Here is a 22,415-nt window from a genome sequence, read left to right on the forward strand (position 1 = left end):
CATGCTGTTTGGACTCACCACCGCCCCCGCGGTTTTCCAGGTCCTGGGAAACGATGTGCTCCGGGACATGTTAAATAAGTTTGTGTTTGTCTACCTCAATAACATCCTGTTTTTTCCCCGTTCTGCCCAAGAACACGTTCTCGATGTTCGACAAGTCCTTCAGCGCCTCCTGGAGAACCAGTTATTTGTGAAAGCAGAGAAATGCGAAGAAGAAAAAAGACAAAAGGGAATTATTATTCATTGGAGGGGCAAGATTGCCTCTTCCAAATCTTTGATAATCACTTATTTCATCTGTGTTGTGTTCAGGAGGGTGCAATCACAAGTACTAAACGTTGCAGATAGAAGTGTCAGAGTAGGCCAGTGGAAGCTACTCAGAGGAGGAAGGGGAGGATCATCCTCCTCAGTGAATTTCATAAAAAGTGATCCTTTTTAGATTGAACTACACTAAATATATTCACTTCACCAAATAATTGATTAAAATACGTTGATTATAATGCACTGTTTTGCACATTTTTACAATGAAAGTCTACAGTAGCCTCAACAGAACTCTGTAGGGTAGCACCATGGTTTAGCTGGAGGACAGCTAGCTTCCTCTGCATACCTTGACTTCAATACAAAACATAGGAGGCTCATGGTTCTCAGCCCTTCCATAGACTTACACAGTAATTATGATAGTTTGGAGGATGTCCTCCGGAAGTTAGAGCTCTTGCAGCATAAACTGACATGTTGTCCACCCAATCAAAGGATCAGAGAATTAATCTAGTAGTGAGGCATAAACTACATAAGGCAAAAGCTACAGATGCCTATATGTAGCACTGCAGTGCATAATGGGGTGAGTAGTTGACTCAAAGACAATAGTTGGAACAGTTTTGAATATAATAAGATATAAATAAGCTCTCCACAATGAATTTCAATAGAAACTTATAAAAATAGACAAGATCTTGCAACCATGGAGAGGTAAATCTATCTGTCTATTTATGGAAAAATTGCCCTGATTAACTCCTTAGTCATATCGCAGATAACACACTTACTTATGGCACTGCCTACTCTTGATGATTTGTTTTTGAAACCATATGAGCAAAAACTATTTAGCTTTATCTGAGACGCTAAACCAGACAAAATAAAACGTGTCTATCTATATAATGAATGTGAATTGGGTGGGTTGAGATTATTAAATATAAAAGCACTAAACCTCTCTCTGAAAGCTTCACTCATTCAAAAGTTTTATTTGAACCCTAAATGGTTCTCAAGTAGATTAATAAGAAAAGCTCATCCATTGTTTAAAAATGGCCTTTTTGCCATTGCAGATTGTCATGTCTCGTTTTCGATTAATTGAAAATGATTATTTTTTCAAAGTATCTCTCTTTTTCAAACAAGCATTGCAGCAGAGCTGGCTACAATTTCAATTTCATCCCCCTGAAAAGATAGAACAAATATTACAACAAATATTATGGCTGAACTCAAATGCGCTGGTTGATAAAATACCTGTATTTATGGGAAAGATGTTTGAAAAGGGTATTTTGTTCTTCAATGATATTGTAAATTGGAATGGTAGTTATGTCCTTCATTGAGTTATCAGAATTGTCTGCTCATTCCAAGAGTACAACCAATTGATTACAGCATTGCCCCAAAAATGGAGAAGGCTGGTGACAGCAGGAGGAGGTGGGGAACTGGTCTGTTTGCCCAATATAAAGGATCAAAACTGGCGGAGGAATAAAAATAGCATAAATAGGAAAGTATACCAGTTTCATTTGAGGACCAGGATGTTGACAACTGTGCCATACAGATTGCAAAATAGTTGGGATGATAGTTGGGATTTTTGATATACCGATTCCATGGTACAGTGTGTATGAGTTGATATATATACGAGTTGATATATAAAACAACGCAAGATTCAAGACTTCGTGCTTTTCAGCTAAAATGATTATATAGAATTCTTGCCACCAACAAAATGTTGAATATTTGGGGCATAAAATCATTGAAGCTCTGCAGATTTTGTTGTGAGGATACAGAATTAATAGACCATTTATTTTGGTATTGCCCACAGGTAGCCTGTTTCTGGTCTCAGGTTCAGGAATGGCTGAAAATGCATAGCATTGATCTAAAATTGACCCTAGAAATAGTACTGTTAGGAGATCTGGAGAGACCGGGTCAGTCAACTCTTTCCCGGACTTTATTGACCGCGGTTTAGCGAACAGGTTAGGGATTCCCCTTGTTCAGCTTGACAAACCCTTCCCAGTGCACGCCTTAGATAGCCGACCATTAGGGTCAGGACTGGTCAGGGAGGCCATGGCTCCACTGGGTATGGTTACGCAGGAGGGTCATGAGGAGAGCATTAGTCTCTTCCTCATTGATTCTCCTGCGTTTCCGGTGGTGTTGGGGATCCCCTGGTTGGCCCGTAACAACCCCAGGATTTCATGGCAACAGAGGGCTCTACAGGGGTGGTCAGAGGAGTGCTCAGGCAGGTGTGTAGGAGTTTCCATCGGTGCTACAACGGTGGAGAGTCCAGACCAATTCTCCACCGTGCACATTCCCTCAGACTATGCCGATTTGGCTATCGCCTTCTGTAAAAAGAAGGCGACCCAATTACCACCTCATCGACGAGGGGATTGTGCGATAAATCTCCTGGTAGGCGCTGCACTTCCCAGGAGTCACGTGTATCCCCTGTCACAGGAGGAGAGGGTGGCTATGGAGACATACATATCGGAATCTCTGGGGCAGGGGTTCATTCGGCCCTCCATCTCACCTGCATCCTCGAGTTTCTTTTTTGTGAAGAAGGAGGAGGGTGGTCTGCGTCCGTGCTTTGACTATAGAGGTCTAAATTCCATCACGGTGGGGTATAGTTACCCGCTACCTCTCATTGCCACGGCGATTGAGTCATTTCACGGAGCACGGTTTTTCACAAAACTGGATCTCAGGAGTGCATATAACTTAGTGCGTATCCGGAAGGGAGATGAGTGGAAGACGGCGTTTAGTACCACATCCGGCCATTATGAGTACCTCGTCATGCAGTACGGGTTGAAGAATGCTCCAGCAGTCTTCCAATCTTTTGTGGATGAGATTCTCAGGGACCTGCACGGTCAGGGTGTGGTGGTTTACATCGATGATATTCTGGTCTATTCCGCTACACGGGCCGCGCATGTGTCTCTGGTGCGCAGGGTACTTGGGCCGAGCATGACCTGTACGTCAAGGCTGAGAAATGCTCGTTCTTCCAACAGGCCGTCTCCTTCCTTGGATATCGCATTTCCACATCGGGGTTGGTGATGGAGGATGACCGCATTGCAGCCGTGCGTAATTGGCCGACTCCAACCACGGTAAAGGAGGTGCAGCGGTTCTTAGGGTTTGCCAACTACTACCGGAGGTTTATCCAGGGTTTTGGGCAGGTGGCTGCGCCCATTACGTCACTGCTGAAGGGGGGGCTGACGCGTCTGGGATGGTCGGCTGAGGCGGACAGGGCTTTTGGTCGCCTGAAGGCTCTTTTTACCTCGGCTCCCGTGCTGGCGCATCCGGGCCCCTCTTTGGCATTCATATTGGAGGTGGACGCATCCGAGGCTGGGGTTGGAGCCGTGCTCTCCCAGCGCTCGGGTGCGCCACAGAGCGAAACTATGACGTGGGGGATCGGGAGCTGCTAGCTGTTGTCAGAGCCCTGAAGGTGTGGAGACATTGGCTTGAGGGGGCCCAACACCCTTTTCTCATCTGGACTGACCACCGTAATCTAGAGTACATTTGGGCAGCGAGGAGACTGAACCCTCGTCAGGCAAGGTGGGCCATGTTTTTCACCCGATTTAGGTTTACCATCTCCTATAGACCAGGCTCCCAGAACACTAAGGCAGACGCACTGTCCCGACTATATGATACGGAGGAGCGGGCCATTGATCCTGCGCCCATCCTCCCGGCTTCTTGTCTAGTGGCACCTGTAAGGTGGGAGGTGGACGCAGACGTTGAGCGAGCATCGCGTGTTGAGCCTACTCCACCACAGTGTCCAGCGGGATGGGTGTATGTTCCGCTGGAGGTTAGAGACAGGTTAATTTGGTGGGCTCACACGTCCCCCTCCTCTGGTCACCCGGGGATCGGGGGGACGGTGCGATGTCTTAGTACTGGTGGCCCACTTTAGCCAAGGACGTGAGGGTTTATGTGTCCTCCTGCTCAGTGTGCGCTCAGTGCAAGGCTCCTAGGCACCTGCCCAGAGGAAAGTTACAACCCCTTCCCGTTCCACAGCGGCCTTGGTCACACCTGTCGGTTGACTTCTTGACCGATCTGCCACCGTCACAGGGCAACACCACGATCCTGGTCGTTGTGGATCGGTTTTCTAAGTCCTGTCGTCTCCTCCCTTTGCCCGGTCTCCCTACGGCCCTACAGACCGCGGAGGCCCTGTTTACTCACGTCTTCCGGCACTACGGGGTGCCTGAGGATATTGTTTCTGATCGGGGTCCCCAGTTCACGTCCAGGGTGTGGAAGGCGTTCATGGAACGTTTGGGGGTCTCGGTCAGCCTAACCTCTGGGTTTCACCCCGAGTGTAATGGGCAGGTGGAAAGAGTGAACCAGGATGTGGGTAGGTTTCTGCGGTCGTATTGCCAGGACCGGCCAGGGGAGTGGGCGAAGTACATCCCCTGGGCAGAGATGGCCCAGAACTCACTCCTCTACGAATCTGTCGCCCTTCCAATGTGTGTTGGGCTATCAGCCGGTCCTGGTACCATGGCATCAGAGCCAGACCGAGGCTCATGCGGTGGACAATTGGGTGAGACGCTGAAGGGAAACCTGGGAGGCCGCCCACGGGTACCTTAAACGGGCCGAAGGGCGGCAGAAGGCCAGTGCCGACCGCCACCGCAGCGAGGCCCCGGTGTACACACCGGGGGACCGGGTCTGGCTCTCGACCCGAAACCTGCCCCTCCACCTGCCCTGCCGGAAGCTGGGTCCGCGGTTTGTGGGGCCATTCAAAGTCCTGAGGAGAATAAACGAGGTGTGTTATAGGTTACAGCTCCCCCCGTATTACCGTATTAACCCCTCGTTTCATGTGTCTCTCCTCAGGCCGGTGGTGGCTGGTCCGCTTCAAGAAGATGAGGTGCGGGAGGTCCCTCCGTCCCCCCTGGACAATATAAAAAGAAATACTAAATACATATAGTAAACTATAGAATGTTAAAAAAAAATATTTTCTAAAATGGAATCCAGTCCTTCTAGAAAACTTTTTTAAATGTATTTATTTAACTAGGCAAGTCAGTTAAAAACAAATTCTTATTTACAATGACGGCCAAACCCAGACGACGCTGGGCCAATTGTGTGCCGCCCTATGGGACTCCCAATCACAGCCGGATGTGATGCAGCCTGGATTCTAACCAGGTACTGCAGTGACGCCTCTTGCACTGAGATGCAGCATTTTAGACCACTGCCCCACTCGAGAGCCCATCTGTGTCTGACTCACTAATAATTTCCTTCAAAGCCTCTTTCTCAGTATACCTGGTTTTAAAAAATGACAAAAACAACACACTGTTGATGTGCAAAGATGTAGTCACTGAGTGGACATATGATGTTCTAATTCAGCCATACATCATTGGAGAACATTGACAATAGGCTACTTTTGTTCGTAAGAACCTAACGATTCATGTAGCTCTAGTTTAAACACAGACCAAATTGAGACTTACCTTGTAAAATGTTTGTGGTTTAGTGAAAACAAAGTATAAAATGAACTCATTGACTCTCTGGGCTGTGAATCGATAATGATAAGTCACAGGCCAACAGATAACATATCCTTATCATCTGTGGAGTCTACACTTTCACCACATACCAACGTTGTTCAAGATTTGTATAATTTTAGCTGTATAGTTTTAGCTTCTCCACACCAACAGACCATCAGTCTCAGCCATCTTGAAATGGGCCCGTGAGTGTAGCTTGCCCTTTTATGTTTGTATGGTACTAATTCGCACCAAAGATTGTATGGTTTATCTAGAAATCTAAGATCCCCAGATTTCAGGAAACACCCTGTATTCACGGATAGGGGCTACTGTTCTCACTTTGGCGACATTGAATAAAATAAAAATATATCAAGGTCCCCTATTTAGGGAACCCTACATTTGAAGAAGTTTTTAATGAATACACGTGGGTTCCCTTGAATAACTAAAGCCCCCATGCAGTGTTTGTAATTTCATTTTCAAAATCATCAATGTCTAATAAATGAGTGTTTATTAGATGAAAATAACTCCAAAATGTATTCTGTATCATTTATTTCCCTGAGCCTACTTTGGCCATTGAAATGCTCAGTTGCATCGTGCAGGCTTTAGGAAAAAAATATGGAGATTTACATACAAAGCCCTGATTGGCTGATAGGATGGTTTAGAGCACAACCTCTTACCCAGATGGTCATTTATTGGTCTATTTTAATCAGATCATATTGTGAAATCATGATGTGGGCCAAAAGTTCCATCCCACTTTAAAAGGCTGAAATTCCAGGCATTTTTTTAAAAACAGCTCTTACACAAAAAAGGGCATTACCATAATTTCCACAATTTCAGTGTTATTTCAACCTCATAGTGTAAACCAAATAAAATAATTAATAAAGAAAAACACTTTTCATTGCACTGCCCCTTTAAGTAGTACTAACTGTACGGTTGTCACCATACTCGATTTTCCATGGCTCTTTGAAAACCTGCTTTATGTCAAATGTGGTACAGCTTGGAAAATAAACAAATGTGACTCCATAAGGCTGACAACATAAGGCTGTTTGTTTTTAACATTAGCCTACAGTTCTCAATAAATTAAGTCTGCCTCACGTTTTGTTTGCCTGATATGATACTTCTGAGTATCACGATACTGGTATATGGTGACAACCCTAGTACCAAGTCCCCTTTTGTTCCAGTCAGGGGTGTAGGAGCGACTCTGACATTTTGCTACAGGGATCCCGATTTAATGTTGTTGAAAAACCGCTTTTAAAGGCTAATTTCTAGTGATTTTTTTGAAAAGGATACAAACTAATTTGAACTTACATATGGGCAAATTTAAATTGATATATGGGCAAACTGATATTGTCAACTACTTTAATTATTTTGTTCATTGGCATGATTAGCAAACTTAGGCATGCCAGCAACAAATGCTGACACTACACATCCAAGTATGTCTGACCAAATTATGAAAGACGAGCATTGTCATTTTGAAATCAGTATAGTGAGTTTGGTAGAGGTGATAAAATGGTTGTCTATCATCAATGACAAGCCACCTGGGTCTGACAACTTGGATGGAAAATTACTGAGGATAATAGCGGATGATATTGCCACTCCTATATGTCATAACTTAAATGTAAGCCTACTAGAAAGTGTGTGCCCTCAGGCCTGGAGGCAAAAGTAATTCCACTACCTAAGAATAGTAATGTCCCCTTTACTGGCTCAAATAGCCGACCAATCAGCCTGTTACCAACCCGTAGTTAAGTTTTGGAAAAAATTGTGTTTGACCAGATACAATGCTATTTTACAGTAAACAAATTGACAAACTTTCAGCATGCTTATAGGGAAGGACATTCAACAAGCACAGTACTCACACAAATGACTGATGATTGGCTGAGAGAAATTGATGATAAAAAGATTGTGGGGGCTGTTTTGTTAGGCTTCAGTGCGGTCATAGTCTGCTGCTGTGTATTGGGTACAGGTTGCTGCTCCTTTACATTTTCAACCATCTCAGTAATGCACCTTTCAACAGTTCTGGCAGACACAGGCATGTCTTTTATCTTTGAGATGATTGTGTCTGTTAGGCAATCCATCTAATAAGGCCTGCAAACTACTGAGGAAAGCCTCCTTGATATATTCCCCATCAGCAAATGGTTTTCCATGTTTAGCAATGCACTGTGCAACTTTGTAGCTCACCTATAGGGGCGGGCTCCTGAGTGGTGCAGCGGTCTACGGCACTGCATCTCACTGCTAGAGGCGTCACTACAGACCCTGGTTCAATTCCAAGCTGTATCACAACCGGCCGTGATTGGAAGTCCCATAGGGCAGCGCACAATTGGCCCAGCGTTGTTAGGGTTTGTCCAGGGTAGGCTGTCATTGTAAATAAGAATTTGTTCTTAACTCACTTGCCTAGTTAAATAAAGGTTAAATAAAATAAATTAAAATAAAAACCTGTGTAGCTTTTATCATACCTGGACACTGCCTTATTGATTCCTTCAGCCTTGTCCTCATCCTTGAAGTTTTTCTCATGTCTCGTTTCAAAATAATGCTGTACACTTCATGTCCGACAAACAACAGTTGTACAACAGAGAGCGCAAACAGACCAGTCCTTCAGCAAAACAAACCCATATTCCTTTGTCCAAGAGGCAATAAATGAGCGGACACCTGCCTTATTTTTCTTTGCCGATTACATTTTGCTCCCTGAACTTTTTTAAATAACAAAAGAAGGCTTACTAGCTGTTAGCCATGTGAAAATTAATCTCATCTTCAGTGCTGCCTTGGTTTTGAATTTGGCGGGAGAGGCGAGGTGGGGGTTGTCTTGCGCTGAACTAATAATATGAAACTCCTGCAAAATCATGAAAGCCCATTGGCTAAAACATTGCATGCAATTTCAATTATTTTCTCCGGTTTAAAAAAAGTATAATTATTGGCCAAAAAAAGTGAGATAATAAACGTCCAGCAAATGCAAATGCAGGCCACACAAAAAAATAATAAAAATAATAAAAAACATTTTCACTGTGATGAATTTAAAGACAGCTAGTTTGCCAGGGGTGGTGTGCAGACAGTTGCAGAGAACCTACTTACAGTCCTTAGCACTACAGAGAAAATGAATGTGATACATTTTTAGAGACATCTAAGCTTTCAAAGTCCTTTACACTACTTTGAAAAAACCGTCTATTTTATTTTCTCTCTTCTTGACTGGAGGCACATCCATTGCACACTTGCTGCCCCTATGATGAAGATTAAGACAGTGATTGTGCAAGTAATTCTGAAGCTAGCAAGTATTCTTGGCGTCAAAACATTCACTATTAGTTTTTCACACAGCCAGAACTACCCAGCTTTAGCTATTTATATAAAAACCTGTAAAGCCAACTAGCCTGTCTGGGAACGGGGTTCCGCTAGCGGATGAAACAGCCAATGAAATTGCAGGGTGCCAAATACAAATCAACAGAAATCTCCTAAATCAAATTACTCAAACATACAAGTATTAGGCACCCTTTTAAAGATAAAATTCTCGTTAATCCAGCCACAGTGTCTGATTTCAAAAATGCTCCACAAACGATTGTTAGGTCACCACCAAGTCACAGAAGAACCCAGCCATTTTTCCAGCCAAAGAGAGGAGTCACAAAAAACACAAATAGAGATCAAATTCATCACTAACCTTTGATGATCTTCATCAGATGACACTCATAGGACTTCATGTTACACAATACATGTATGTTTTGTTTGATAAAGTGCATATTTATATCCAAAAATCTCATTTTACATTGGCGTGTTATGTTCAGTAGTTCCAAAACATGCAGTGATTTTGCAGAGAGCCACATCAATTCACAGAAATACTCATTATACATTTTGATTAAAATAAAAGTGTTATACATGGAACTTTAGATAAACTTCTCCTTAATGCAACCGCTGTGTCAGATTTCATTTTTTTAAACGGAAAAAGCATAATCTGAGTACGGCGCTCAGAGCCCAAAACAGCCAAAATAAATATCTGCCATGTTGCGCAGTCAACATTAGTCAGAAATAGCATTATAAATATTCACTTACCTTAGATGATCTTCAGGAGAATGCACTCCCAGGAATCCCAGTTCCACAATAAATGTTTGATTTGTTCGATGAAGTTCATCACCTTTTGTTAGGGCGTTTGGTAAACAAATCCAAACGCGCGTGCAAGTCCAGCGGAAAGGTCGGACGAAAATTCCCAAAAGTTATATTACTGGTCATGAAAACATATCAAACTATGTATAGAATAAATCTTTAGGATGTTTTTATCATAAATGTTCAATAATGTTCCAACTGGAGAATTCCATTGTCTGTAGAAAAACAATGGAACAAGAGCTACCTCTCATGTGAAATGTTCGTGACCAGCGCATGACTGCTGGCAGACCTCTGACTTATTCCCCTCTTTCAGCCCCCCTTCATAGTAGAAGCCTCAAACAACGTTCTGAAGACGGTTGACATCTAGCGGAAACCATAGGAAGTGCAACATAACCAATATCCCACTGTGTATTTGATAGGGGCTGAGTTCAAAAACGACAAACCTCAGATTTCCCACTTCCTGTTTGGATTTTTTCTCAGGTTTTTGCCTGCCATGTGAGTTCTGTTATACTCACAGACATCATTCAAACAGTTTTAGAAACTTCAGTGTTTTCTATCCAATACTAATAATAATATGCATATATTAGCATCTGGGACTGAGTAGGAGGCAGTTTACTCTCGGCACGCTTTTCATCCAAAAGTGAGTTGGCGCCCCTCCTTGGGTTGTGCCGTGGCGGAGATCTTTGTGGGCTATACTCGGCCTTGTCTCAGGATGGTAAGTTGGTGGTTGAAGATATCCCTCTAGTGGTGTGGGGGCTGTGCTTTGGCAAAGTGGGTGGGGTTATATCCTTCCTGTTTGGCCCTGTCTGGGGGTGTCATCAGATGGGGCCACCGTGTCTCCTGTCCCCTCCTGTCTCAGCCTCCAGTATTTATGCTGCAGTAGTTTATGCTAGGGTCAGTTTGTTATATCTGGAGTACTTCTCCTGTCCTATCCGGTGTCCTGTGTGAATTTAAGTATGCTCTCTCTAATTCTCTCTTTCTCTCTTTCTTCCGCTCTCATAGCCTGGTTCCTCTCTAGGTTTCTTCCTAGGTTTTGGCCTTTCTAGGGAGTCTTTCCTAGCCACCGTGCTTCTACACCTGCATTGCTTGCTGTTTGGGGTTTTAGGCTGGGTTTCTGTACAGCACTTTGAGATATCAGCTGATGTACAAAGGGCTATATAAATTGATTTGATTTGATTTGAAAATGCTGCCCCCTATCCCAAAGAAGCTAGCTACTAGCCAAGAGAAAGTTTTAGTTGCTCACGTTCGTTCTAACATATCAAAGTTTATTCTCACTCATACAGGTTTTACTTAAACTTACTTTGTTGTTACCAACAACAATTACTTTACCCGGTGCAGTGAGTAATGATGGTGGTGCTACACACACTGCCAGACTGCTTGTAACAACTGAGAGTGACAATGAAGCATTCAGTGGGGGTGTGAAAAAGTGACACGTTCCAGCAGCGGAGGCCTTTTCAAAATAAAAGTCCCTCAACGAATCTGGGGATTCATTTTTCTAAATAACATTCTTGCAGATTATTATTTTTATTATTGGGGGGAACCATTTTACCTGGTTTTAACATTGGGGAGGGGGCATGTCTACCCTTTCCCCCCCGGCTCCTACGCCCTTGTTTCTGGTCAGACCTTGAAGTTACCACTTACCAGCTGGTATATGGGCGTAAAACAAATGGGCCTACATTTCCCTACTTACAGGAACTTATTCAAATACCATATATAGCATCTAGCCTAACCGGTATGGAGACGTGAGGAGAATCATTGTTGTACTGTAATTCATGGTAATCTATCGCATAATTTCATGAGTGTGTGTGGATTGTGCTGGGCTAGGTCTCTATCTGCTGACACGCCTCAGTGTGGTGCTGGTGGATGAAACGTACACATACCGGACTGTCACGGCGCTGTGGGGGTAGAGGATGGGGGGGGGGGGGGGGTTGGAGAGGGAGGACATTCAGACCCTCTGAAAGAGCTGTTTGTACCCAAGACATCCCTGGAGAAACTCCTTCTCCCACCCAATAGTACTGGCCATCAGAGTCAGTCCACCATGTATGTCCAGAGTCTCCTGTGTGTGGGCAGTAAACACGCTGCCCATCTTTGAGGGGGGAAGAAAAGAAAGCTTGTTATGGCCACACAACCACAGCTCATTGTGATCTGGTTGAGAGCTCCTGCTTCAATACTGAGAAGCACAAGTTAAGGTCCAGAATTGTGTCCAACCCCAGGTAAGATTACTGCATTAAACTTGCTTGAAAATAACATGATTAATAATGTCAATGATAAACAAAATGATGAGACATGCAGTCAGGACAGTGCTTTGAGATTGACTGTCATTTTAAAGATACATTATGTTTCCAGTGATACGTACATAGGGCTTATGCTATTATAGGGGTTCCCAATTTTTTGGGGCCTGCGACCCTGTTTTGATATTTTTTTTAATTGCCACCCTACCATGTTTTAAAAGGGGTGTAATCAATGGCCAATGTTAACTTTTTCAATTGGGGCTATGACAGTCTATTACAAATCAGTCTGACAGTACTTCAATCTAAAGGAAGTATGGCTTGAAGTGACTGAAATTCATGTATTGGGAAGTTCACAAGGTCATAGGCAATAATTTTATATGATATTCTGTGTGTAGAAAATAAAATCATCATTAACCAGGTTTCCACCCAACCTTTATATGTGAGTAAAGTACATGTCAAATAAAAAATGTCAAGTCATGCTCAATGGAAACAACATTTATCAGTAACCTTTCCATATGTCGACCCAAAAAAATACGCTGGACAAGGTGCAATGTTTTTGTGTTAGTGAAGCTAATTATGCGAGAAATGTTGGTGGAAACGCTTTTATGCACAAATATTGATATAATAACCATGATATGAAAGTTGACTTGCAGTGGTGTAAAGTACCTAAGTAAAAATACTTTAAAGTACTACTTAAGTAGTTTTTGGTGGTATCTGTACTTTACTATTTAAATTGTAACTACTTTTACTTCACTATATTCCTAAAGAAAATAATGTACTTTTTACTCCATTCATTTTCCCTGACACCCAAAAGTACTCATTACCTTTTGAATGCTTAGCAGGACAGGAACATAGTCAAATTCATGCACTTATCAAGAGAACATCCCTGGTCATCCTACTACCTCTGATCTGGTGGACTCACTAAACACACATGCTTCCTTTGTAAATTATGTCTGAGTGTTGGAGTGTGGCCCTGGCTATCCATAAGAAAAAGAAAGGAAAATGGTGCCGTCTGGTTTTCTTAAAATAAGGAATTTGAAATTATTCATACTTTTACTTTGACACTTCAGTATATTTTAGCAATTACATTTACTTTTATACTTTAAGAATATTTAAAACCAAATACTTTTAGACTTTTACTCAAGTAGTATTTTACTGGGTGACTTTCACTTTTTCTCTAGACATTTTATATTAAGGTATCTTAACTTTCACTTGAGTACTTTTCCACCACTGTTAACTTGGAGTCACGCGATGACTTTGTATGGTCGTCCCACTACAACTTGTCTGGAAAGCATGCAGTTTATTAGGCTAAATTATGATGAACTTCACAGGGTGATGAAACTGCAGGGTGATGAGCTTGATGTTCCTTTCCAATAAATATCGAGGGCCTTATTCTGGTGACATGATCATCAATGCCTGGCTGCTGTCTGACAAAAACAATCTTGCTCTTTTGTCCATAATAGTTTCATAATGTTGGCTATACCCGCACTGTATCTGCGAGCTGTTGGCTCACGTGCCAATACCAGAGTGTGTACACTCGATATATAACATTTTCATGTGAGAAATGTTATACTCATTTAACAGTATTTATTATTCGGTACATGGGAATTTAACAGCAAAAGGTATTTGTATGTGCACTACGTCATCACGCACAGCTTTTTATCCACAACAGTCAATGTGTTTGTTGCGGATTTAGTGCCTGACCTTGTCCACACTGTTCTAATGAATCCTGCGTGGCATGTGAACATTCCTGTGAGTCTTATCTTTCAGTGATGGGGTCATAATATCTTTTAGCTTAAACTGTTCAAAAGTTAGTCATATTTGTAGGAAGAAAACAGAAACCACTATTTTTATTACAGCCGCATCTAGCGTCTACCAGAGGTTACTGATGTAACCCCGGTTCTATGAACCAAATGCATTTTTTTTTGTTTCAAAGTTTCTCTTGCGACTCCATTTTCAAAGACACACCTATTTGATATTTTATATGTAAAAAAACATGTAATATAACAGAATAAATAGAGCATTAAATATTTCCAAATGAAAAGAGTTGTGATGCGCATCTCGCATCTGGAACAGTTGTTCTCAAAGAGGGATTATTTGAAACAGGGCTCAGTTTGGTGAATTGAAAGACAAATTCTTCAGGGTTACAAAACAAAATCTGTTTTCTTTTTGATAAACAGACGTTTTATTTAGTTTATTCTGCCTTTTCTTTCAAATTTTCAAAATGGAATAACAATTCCACATTGAACAGATGACCTGGCCTCCATAATCTCCCGACCTCAACCAAATTGAGATGGTTTGGGATGAGTCAGACCGCAGAGTGAAGGGCTACCTACCTAAGTATGATTCCCAATCAGAGACAACGATAGACAGCTGTCCCTGATTGAGAACGATACCCGGCCAAAACATTGAAATAAAGAAACATAGAAAACAAAACATGGAATGCCCACCCCACATCACATCACTAACCTAATAGATAAATAAAAGGTCTCTCTAAGGTCAGGGCGTGACAGCCTTGGCTTTTCTAACTGCCTGTGTATATTGGTTTCTAACTTCCCTGAAAAGTTGCATATCACAGGGGCTGTTCGATGCTAATGCAGAACGCCATAGGATGTTTTTGTGTTGGTCAAGGGCAGTAAGGTCTGGAGAGAACCAAGGGCTATATCTGTTCCTGGTTCTAAATTTCTCTGGGAGCAGGCACAGGACGTACCGAACTGGGTAGGCGCACTGGAGGCCTAGTGTGTGTAGCCGGCACAGGTGGCTACACACACTAGGTCCAACATAGAAATAAAACAACCTAGATTAACCACCCTAGTCACACCCCGACCTAACCAAAACAGAGAATAAAAAGGCTCTCTATGGTCAGGGCGTGACATAATTACTTTTTTATTATGTTTAAAGTTATTATGTTATTACTGTGTTCTTTTTCTGTTCTTTTTAAAAAATATATTTTTTAAATGTACCTGTAGGAATATTTGTATTTTTTTCTCAGGATTGTGCCCTGGAATCACATAGCTTGTAACTGTGTCATATCATCCCATGGCTCTGCTTCAACAGAGAAACACAACCCCTGTCTCTAAATATGATACTTCTGCTTCAACAAAAATATGCCATCAGGATGTTTGCCCTATAATTACTTCTAGGACTTTCCCTATTCAGCAATAACTCTGCTACAACAAAGTTTCTAACTCGGGGTGTCTTTGCTACAACAAATACAAAATGTGCACAACCTGTTCTTAGAACAGGATTTTCTATTATGTTTAAAAGAAAATCAGTCTCACCCTGAATTTATTTTATCTGTCCGGAATGATAAATCTACTCACTGACACTTCCGGCAGGTCCAAGGTGGGTCCCCCTCTGCTCCGTTTTAGTCAGAGTGTGTGGTACCCTGAGCCACATCTAACTGAGCCCCTGCGCGCAGTTTAACCTCGGTCTCTGGGGAGCAATCTACAAGCAGAGTTAGCATCCCACCACTGTCACCAATTTGTCGTGGAATATCAAATCCAAGAGAAGAGAGACTGCAGATTCTTTCAAACACTTTATCATGGGATTTTCAGAAATGGAGAATCAACTACCCACTGAACAGCTCATAGTTGAAAAGCTCTACAAACAGTGCCGGTTTAATGCTTTTATAGAGAAAATATATACAACCCCTTTCTGTATTCGTGGCAGTCAGAAGATAGTGTATAAAAGGTAATTTGTTGTCTGTGTAAACTTAAGATAGACGGTTGAGCCCTTGGGCTAACTGCATTCACAACAATAAACACTATATTGTACTCCGTTCTGCAAGGTTCCATACATGTGACTTTCTGTAGAAAGTAAAACCACTGCATTTCACATGCTGCGGTTGCACTCAAACATCTCTTAGCTGTCTTATGACTGTGACACCAAGACAAGTTTGTATCAGGTTCGAAAAAACACTAGCATATAACAAGAGACTACTCTTTAAGTGGTAAAACACGGGATAGCATGACTAATTATGTAATTTTCCACGACAGCACCCACTTTTATAAAATAAGATGCAAACGAAAGATGCCCAACGATTGAACAGAGCAGTAGCTGAGTTTAAGTGCCATTCTGGGACTTTGACTAATACAGATTTTTTTAAATGTTGTGGTAACATTTTGATATCGAGTATCATGATGGTATCGAGTATCATGATATTAAACCTGGTATCGAAGTCAGAATTTCGGTATCGTGACTACACTACAAGTACGATCATCAACATCACCCAATAGTTATACCTACAGTCATCCTGCAGAGTAATACACAATGGACACTTCACTGATTTTTATTTTTTTATTTCACCTTTATTTAACCAGGTAGGCTAGTTGAGAACAAGTTCTCATTTATAACTGCAACCTGGCCAAGATAAAGCAAAGCAGTGCGACACAGAGTTACACATGGAATAAACTGATAGCTTCCCCGTAAACACAGAAGATTGAAATGGCTGCCTGTGGTTCCCACTTCTCTTTCCAATGGCAGTCAACTGGATAATGAAGGACACCACCACAGGAGAAAACCATGGACCCTCTGGTCCCAACTAGCAGACCTACACTTTGTTGACAACACAGTACACATAAAACATTTGCAGAACAAGATGTACTGGAGGAAGTGACACATTCACTTATCTGGGAAGTGTCATCAGGAAAGATGGAGGAAGTGACAAAAGATCTACAAACAAGAATAGGAAACGCAAGAACTGCATTTCTAATGCTTAAGCTAATATGGATCTCAAAACAAATGAACACTAAACAATCTATGAATCTTCAATACCAACGTCAAATCAGTTTTACTATATGGAAAGCCACAAGTCACAAGCAATAAACTACAAACATTCATAAACAAATGGCTAAGAATACAGTGGCCATATGGAATGAAGATCTCTGGGAAATTACACAGCAAGAACAAATTGTCACAAATAAAATGCAGGAAATAGGGCCGTGTCAGGAACACCTTGAGGAAACCACCCACCACCCACAACCAGACAAGCTCTAACCTTGAACCCACAGGGGAAAAGGAAACCAGGAACACCCAGAAACAGCTTGAGAAGGTCTGTGGAGACAGAATTTAAAGATGCAGGATTATCCTTGAAAGAAGCAGACAAAACCACCCAACACCGAACCCACTTGAGGAAGTTTGTGAAAGGGTGTAAGTCAAGGAAGTATGCCCCATATGGGCATTGTCATGTCTGTGACTATCATTAAAGCTGACAACTGTATATTATCAAATCAATTCTCTATGTGTAATTTAATTATGCGATTAAACTAATCATGTAACTTGAATTAATTAGGAAGACGGGGCACCACAGAAAATATGTTTATAGAGTGTCAATTTCCCGAATATAACTCCACAGATATTTTCAAAACAGTGCTTATTAATGTATTGTAATTACCTCATCAGTTCTCATGACTGAATTTCGCAAACCCTTGGATATCAGCACGAACCCTTAGCATAAATTATGAATCAGTGATATACAAATTGGCTTAATTATTTATTTACTAACTAACTAACCAAATCACAGAAACACGTGAAAACACACACAATTAGTTCATACATGGGGTATGACATGATACAAAGAAAAAGTCCCTAGCGGACGAAACCAATATGATTGCTTGGTAGACAACGGAAAGGGGGTGTGGACTGCTCAACAGCGGGAAACTCATAGCTGATAACTACACTCGTAGAAAATGCTAATAGTTTACATTAACGACCGCTCATTCGAAAATACAGTGCCTTGCGAAAGTATTCGGCCCCCTTGAACTTTGCGACCTTTTGCCACATTTCAGGCTTCAAACATAAAGATATAAAACTGTATTTTTTGTGAAGAATCAACAACAAGTAGGACACAATCATGAAGTGGAACGACATTTATTGGATATTTCAAACTTTTTTAACAAATCAAAAACTGAAAAATTGGGCGTGCAAAATTATTCAGCCCCTTTACTTTCAGTGCAGCAAACTCTCTCCAGAAGTTCAGTGAGGATCTCTGAATGATCCAATGTTGACCTAAATGACTAATGATGATAAATACAATCCACCTGTGTGTAATCAAGTCTCCGTATAAATGCACCTGCACTGTGATAGTCTCAGAGGTCCGTTAAAATCGCAGAGAGCATCATGAAGAACAAGGAACACACCAGGCAGGTCCGAGATACTGTTGTGAAGAAGTTTAAAGCCGGATTTGGATACAAAAAGATTTCCCAAGCTTTAAACATCCCAAGGAGCACTGTGCAAGCGATAATATTGAAATGGAAGGAGTATCAGACCACTGCAAATCTACCAAGACCTGGCCGTCCCTCTAAACTTTCAGCTCATACAAGGAGAAGACTGATCAGAGATGCAGCCAAGAGGCCCATGATCACTCTGGATGAACTGCAGAGATCTACAGCTGAGGTGGGAAACTCTGTCCATAGGACAACAATCAGTATATTGCACAAATCTGGCCTTTATGGAAGAGTGGCAAGAAGAAAGCCATTTCTTAAAGATATCCATAAAAAGTGTTGTTTAAAGTTTGCCACAAACCACCTGGGAGACACACCAAACATGTGGAAGAATGTGCTCTGGTCAGATGAAACCAAAATTGAACTTTTTGGCAACAATGCAAAACGTTATGTTTGGCGTAAAAGCAACACAGCTCATCACCCTGAACACACTGTCAAACATGGTGGTGGCAGCATCATGGTTTGCGCCTGCTTTTCTTCGGCAGAGACAGGGAAGATGGTTAAAATTGATGGGAAGATGGATGGAGCCAAATACAGGACCATTCTGGAAGAAAACCTGATGGAGTCTGCAAAAGACCTGAGACTGGGACGGAGATTTGTCTTCCAACAAGACAATGATCCAAAACATAAAGCAAAATCTACAATGGAATGGTTCAAAAATAAACATATCCAGGTGTTAGAATGGCCAAGTCAAAGTCCATACCTGAATCCAATCGAGAATCTGTGGAAAGAACTGAAAACTGCTGTTCACAAATGCTCTCCATCCAACCTCACTGAGCTCGAGCTGTTTTGCAAGGAGGAATGGGAAAAAATGTCAGTCTCTCGATGTGCAAAACTGATAGAGACATACCCCAAGCGACTTACAGCTGTAATCGCAGCAAAAGGTGGCGCTACAAAGTATTAACTTAAGGGGGCTGAATAATTTTGCACGCCCAATTTTTCAGTTTTTGATTTGTTAAAAAAGTTTGAAATATCCAATAAATGTCGTTCCACTTCATGATTGTGTCCCACTTGTTGTTGATTCTTCACAAAAAAATACAGTTTTATATCTTTGTTTGAAGCCTGAAATGTGGCAAAAGGTCGCAAAGTTCAAGGGGGCCGAATACTTTCGCAAGGCACTGTATATATTGCAATTGACATATTTACGAGTATATGTCTTGTCGTCTCTCTGTGGTCGCCGGTCCGTCTCCTGGAGAGAGTCGACAGAAAGTCTCTGGTCATAAGGGCACAGGGCGAGACCCAGATGCAGACACGGGAGGCAGATGGTTTGAGTCTCTGATATTTATTATAATCCAAGGGGCAGGCAAGAGAATGGTCATGGACAGACAAAAATGGCAGTACTGAGTGGCAGGCAGGCTCGAGGTCAGGGCAGGCAGTATGGTCAGGCAGGCAAGTTCAGAGTCAAAGCAGGCAAGGGTCAAAACTGGGAGGACTAGCAAAAACAGAGAAAGGGGAAAAGCCTAATAAACTGCATGCTTTCCTGAGTTGTAGTGGGACGATCATACAACATATCGCGTGACCAACAAAAAGAAAGGAGGACCAAGGCACTCTTCATATAATTAATTCAAATGCCTTTATTAGTATGGCATGTTCAATAGAAACAACGTTTTCTCCCTGACGAAGGCCATGCAGCCGAAACGCATCGTTTAAAAATAACTTTGTTTCTATTGAACATGCCATACTAATAAAGGCATTTTAATTAATTAAATGAAGAGTGCCTTGGTCCTCCTTTCTTTTTGATGACCAATTTACCCCTTTTACCAAAGAGCACCTTCTGTCTACCAAAATGTACTATTGTGTACCTTAATGGCGCTTCCATTCCTCCTCTTTCGACGAGATCGCGTGACCAAGTTTACTTCGATATGATGGTTATTATATCAATATTTATGCATAAAAGCACTTCCACCACCATTTCACGTATAATACATTTTACAGACACAAAAAGATCCCACCTTGTCTCGCATGTTTTGTTTTGTCGACATCTGGAAAGCTTACGGACAAATCAGCGGTTTCCATCAGGCCTGTTTATCCAACGTATTTTACTTGCAATAAAAAGGTTGGATGGAAACCTTGTTATTGTAAAACAACTATTCGTTTAAAAAAGTGAATAAGTCAAAGGCAGCCCTGTCGCTTGGTTTGAAATTCAATCATGCTCAAATTCATAGATGGAGCTATAAATGCAATAACACTTGATTTTGGTGGAATCCAAACAAAGACTGTTGAGGCATGATACATCCATTAAAGGGAAAGTTCACCCAAAATACTAAATGACATATTGGTTTCCTTACCCTGTAAGCAGTCCATGGACAAGATATGACAGCAATCCATGCTTTGGTTTAGTTTCCTGGCACTGTTTCCAAACGTTTTAGCATTTGTGGCACAAATCCCAATCAAGTCATAGTACAATATTAGCATTCTTTACAGGGTATGGAAGCCTGTGTCATTTTGTAATTTGGGTGAACTATCCCTTTACAGGGAGAGTTGAAGTTTCTTATTGTTTCTGTAAACAAGTCACAAGAGACCAGGTAGTACTGATAACATAAGAAAAATGTTTTATTGCTTGGTAGAAGCTGTTTGTAGATTGCTGCTAACTATTCCATATGTCACTCTCTCTTCAACAGCTTTTCCCTGAGCATGGTGACATCGGGTGGAACGTCACAGACCCAGTAGATGACTTCTGGAGCTGGGCTCAGTCCTCACGGCAAAAGCTTCAACATGCTGGCCATCATTGAGTCCTGGGAAGAGGAGGGGAGCTACTACGAGGACAGCACCGGTCAGTTTCTGTTCATCTTGCTGTTAAAGGTGGGCCTGGACTGTCTGGTCCTGTCGATGTGCTTGCGCTGGCTGCACACCTCCTTCATGGGCGTCTGTGGCCTCTCCGTCTTCCTGGTCGATGTGGTGTTGTTGTGCGCTGTGGCGGCTGTGTGGTTCCTCGGACCCGCCCGCTCCCCGGTGTCCATCTGCTTCCTCTTGGCGCATGCCTCAGCCGTGTTCAACGCGCTGCCTCTGCCCATGCTGAGCCTGGGGCTGCTGGACTACGCCTCCGAGCCACGCTACACCACGTGCCACGACGCTCCCTGTAGGGACCTATGGAACTATTCCCTGACGCTGCTGGTGTGGGTGCTGGCCGGTGTGCACTCCTGCTGCTCAGCAGTCACCAACCTCCTAGAGGTTGAGTACGAGGGAGGGAGGAACGCTTTAGGGTGCACTGTGCAGGAGTCTGTGTTTGTGGTACATTTCTCAGTGGGGATCTCCGTGGCCATCTGCTGTGTAATGCTGCTCCACTACAAACAGATGCCTTTGTGGCTGAAGGAGGCCAACAGGCTGTCAGAGCAGAGGGATAATGTTAACCCAATGCTGCAGAGCCACTTGAGATTCAGGTATGCCAAGTTACAGCAGCTAGGGGGTGACGAGGACGAGCAGAAAGCACTGGCAGTGGATACCGAATGGCAGAGGCCCCCCCTTTACCTCAGCCTGACTTTGGACTTTGGCACAACGTGGGCATCTTACCTGGTCATGTGCATCGCCTGTGAGCTTTTGAGCCTTGCAGTCCCTGCCTACATCAGCATCAACCTCCTATGGTTGGAGTGTGCCAACAGCGTATTGGTGGGGCTGGTGTTTTGGCTCAAGAGCGACTGACAGGCCTTACACCGCCAGTGGCATGTTTTCTGGCACTTAAAGTAATATTTTATTTTACAATTTTCCATACAGACAAAAATAATAATAACACACATAAAATGATATGTATATATATATATATATATTATTATATTGTGTTTGTGCATGTAGGCTACGCCGGGCGGCTGGGTAGCCTAGTGGTTAGAGCGTTGGACTAGTAACCGAAAGGTTGCAAGATCGAATCCCTGAGCTGACAAGGTACAAGTATGTCGTTCTGTCCCTGAACAAGGCAGTTAACCCACTGTTTCTAGGCCGTCATTGAAAATAAGAATTTGTTCTTAACTGACTTGCCTAGAAAAATAAATAAAATCTCTGAACAAAGTTTTATCGATTCCCTAAGTTAATTCATGTTTTCATGTGTAGCTGAGCTATTGCTGTTCAAGCAGGCAGAAATTCTGCCTGTATGGAGTAGCATTGAGATAAAGCCACTCGCAACACCGGAAGTTAATAGGAATAGGACTTTTAGATTATGAAAACGCCTATCATACATGTCAGTTTTCAGGGTCTAAAGTGGGCACCTGATCGCGTTA

The 22,415-nt window shown here is 42.4% G+C and overlaps 1 protein-coding gene across 2 annotated transcripts in view; it reads left to right on the forward strand.

Moving 5' to 3' along the window:
* Positions 1–22,206, forward strand: part of LOC110491881 (putative G protein-coupled receptor 160) — a 50,162-nt gene extending 27,956 nt beyond the window's left edge. Inside the window, exons 1-2 of one of the 2 annotated variants that reach the window (XM_021565700.3) lie at positions 11,775–11,965; positions 20,829–22,206. In XM_021565700.3, coding sequence (XP_021421375.1) covers positions 20,878–21,846 — 969 coding nt within the window. In that variant the 5' untranslated portion in view covers positions 11,775–11,965; positions 20,829–20,877 and the 3' untranslated portion in view covers positions 21,847–22,206. Of the gene's footprint in view, positions 1–11,774; positions 11,966–20,828 lie in introns of those variants that run through there. The other variant, XM_021565701.3, reaches the window with a different exon arrangement.
* The last annotated feature ends 209 nt before the right edge of the window (positions 22,207–22,415 follow it).

This window comes from Oncorhynchus mykiss, chromosome 16, assembly GCF_057628025.1.
Source record: "Oncorhynchus mykiss isolate SJ-2025 chromosome 16, ASM5762802v1, whole genome shotgun sequence".
NCBI lineage: Eukaryota > Metazoa > Chordata > Actinopteri > Salmoniformes > Salmonidae > Oncorhynchus > Oncorhynchus mykiss.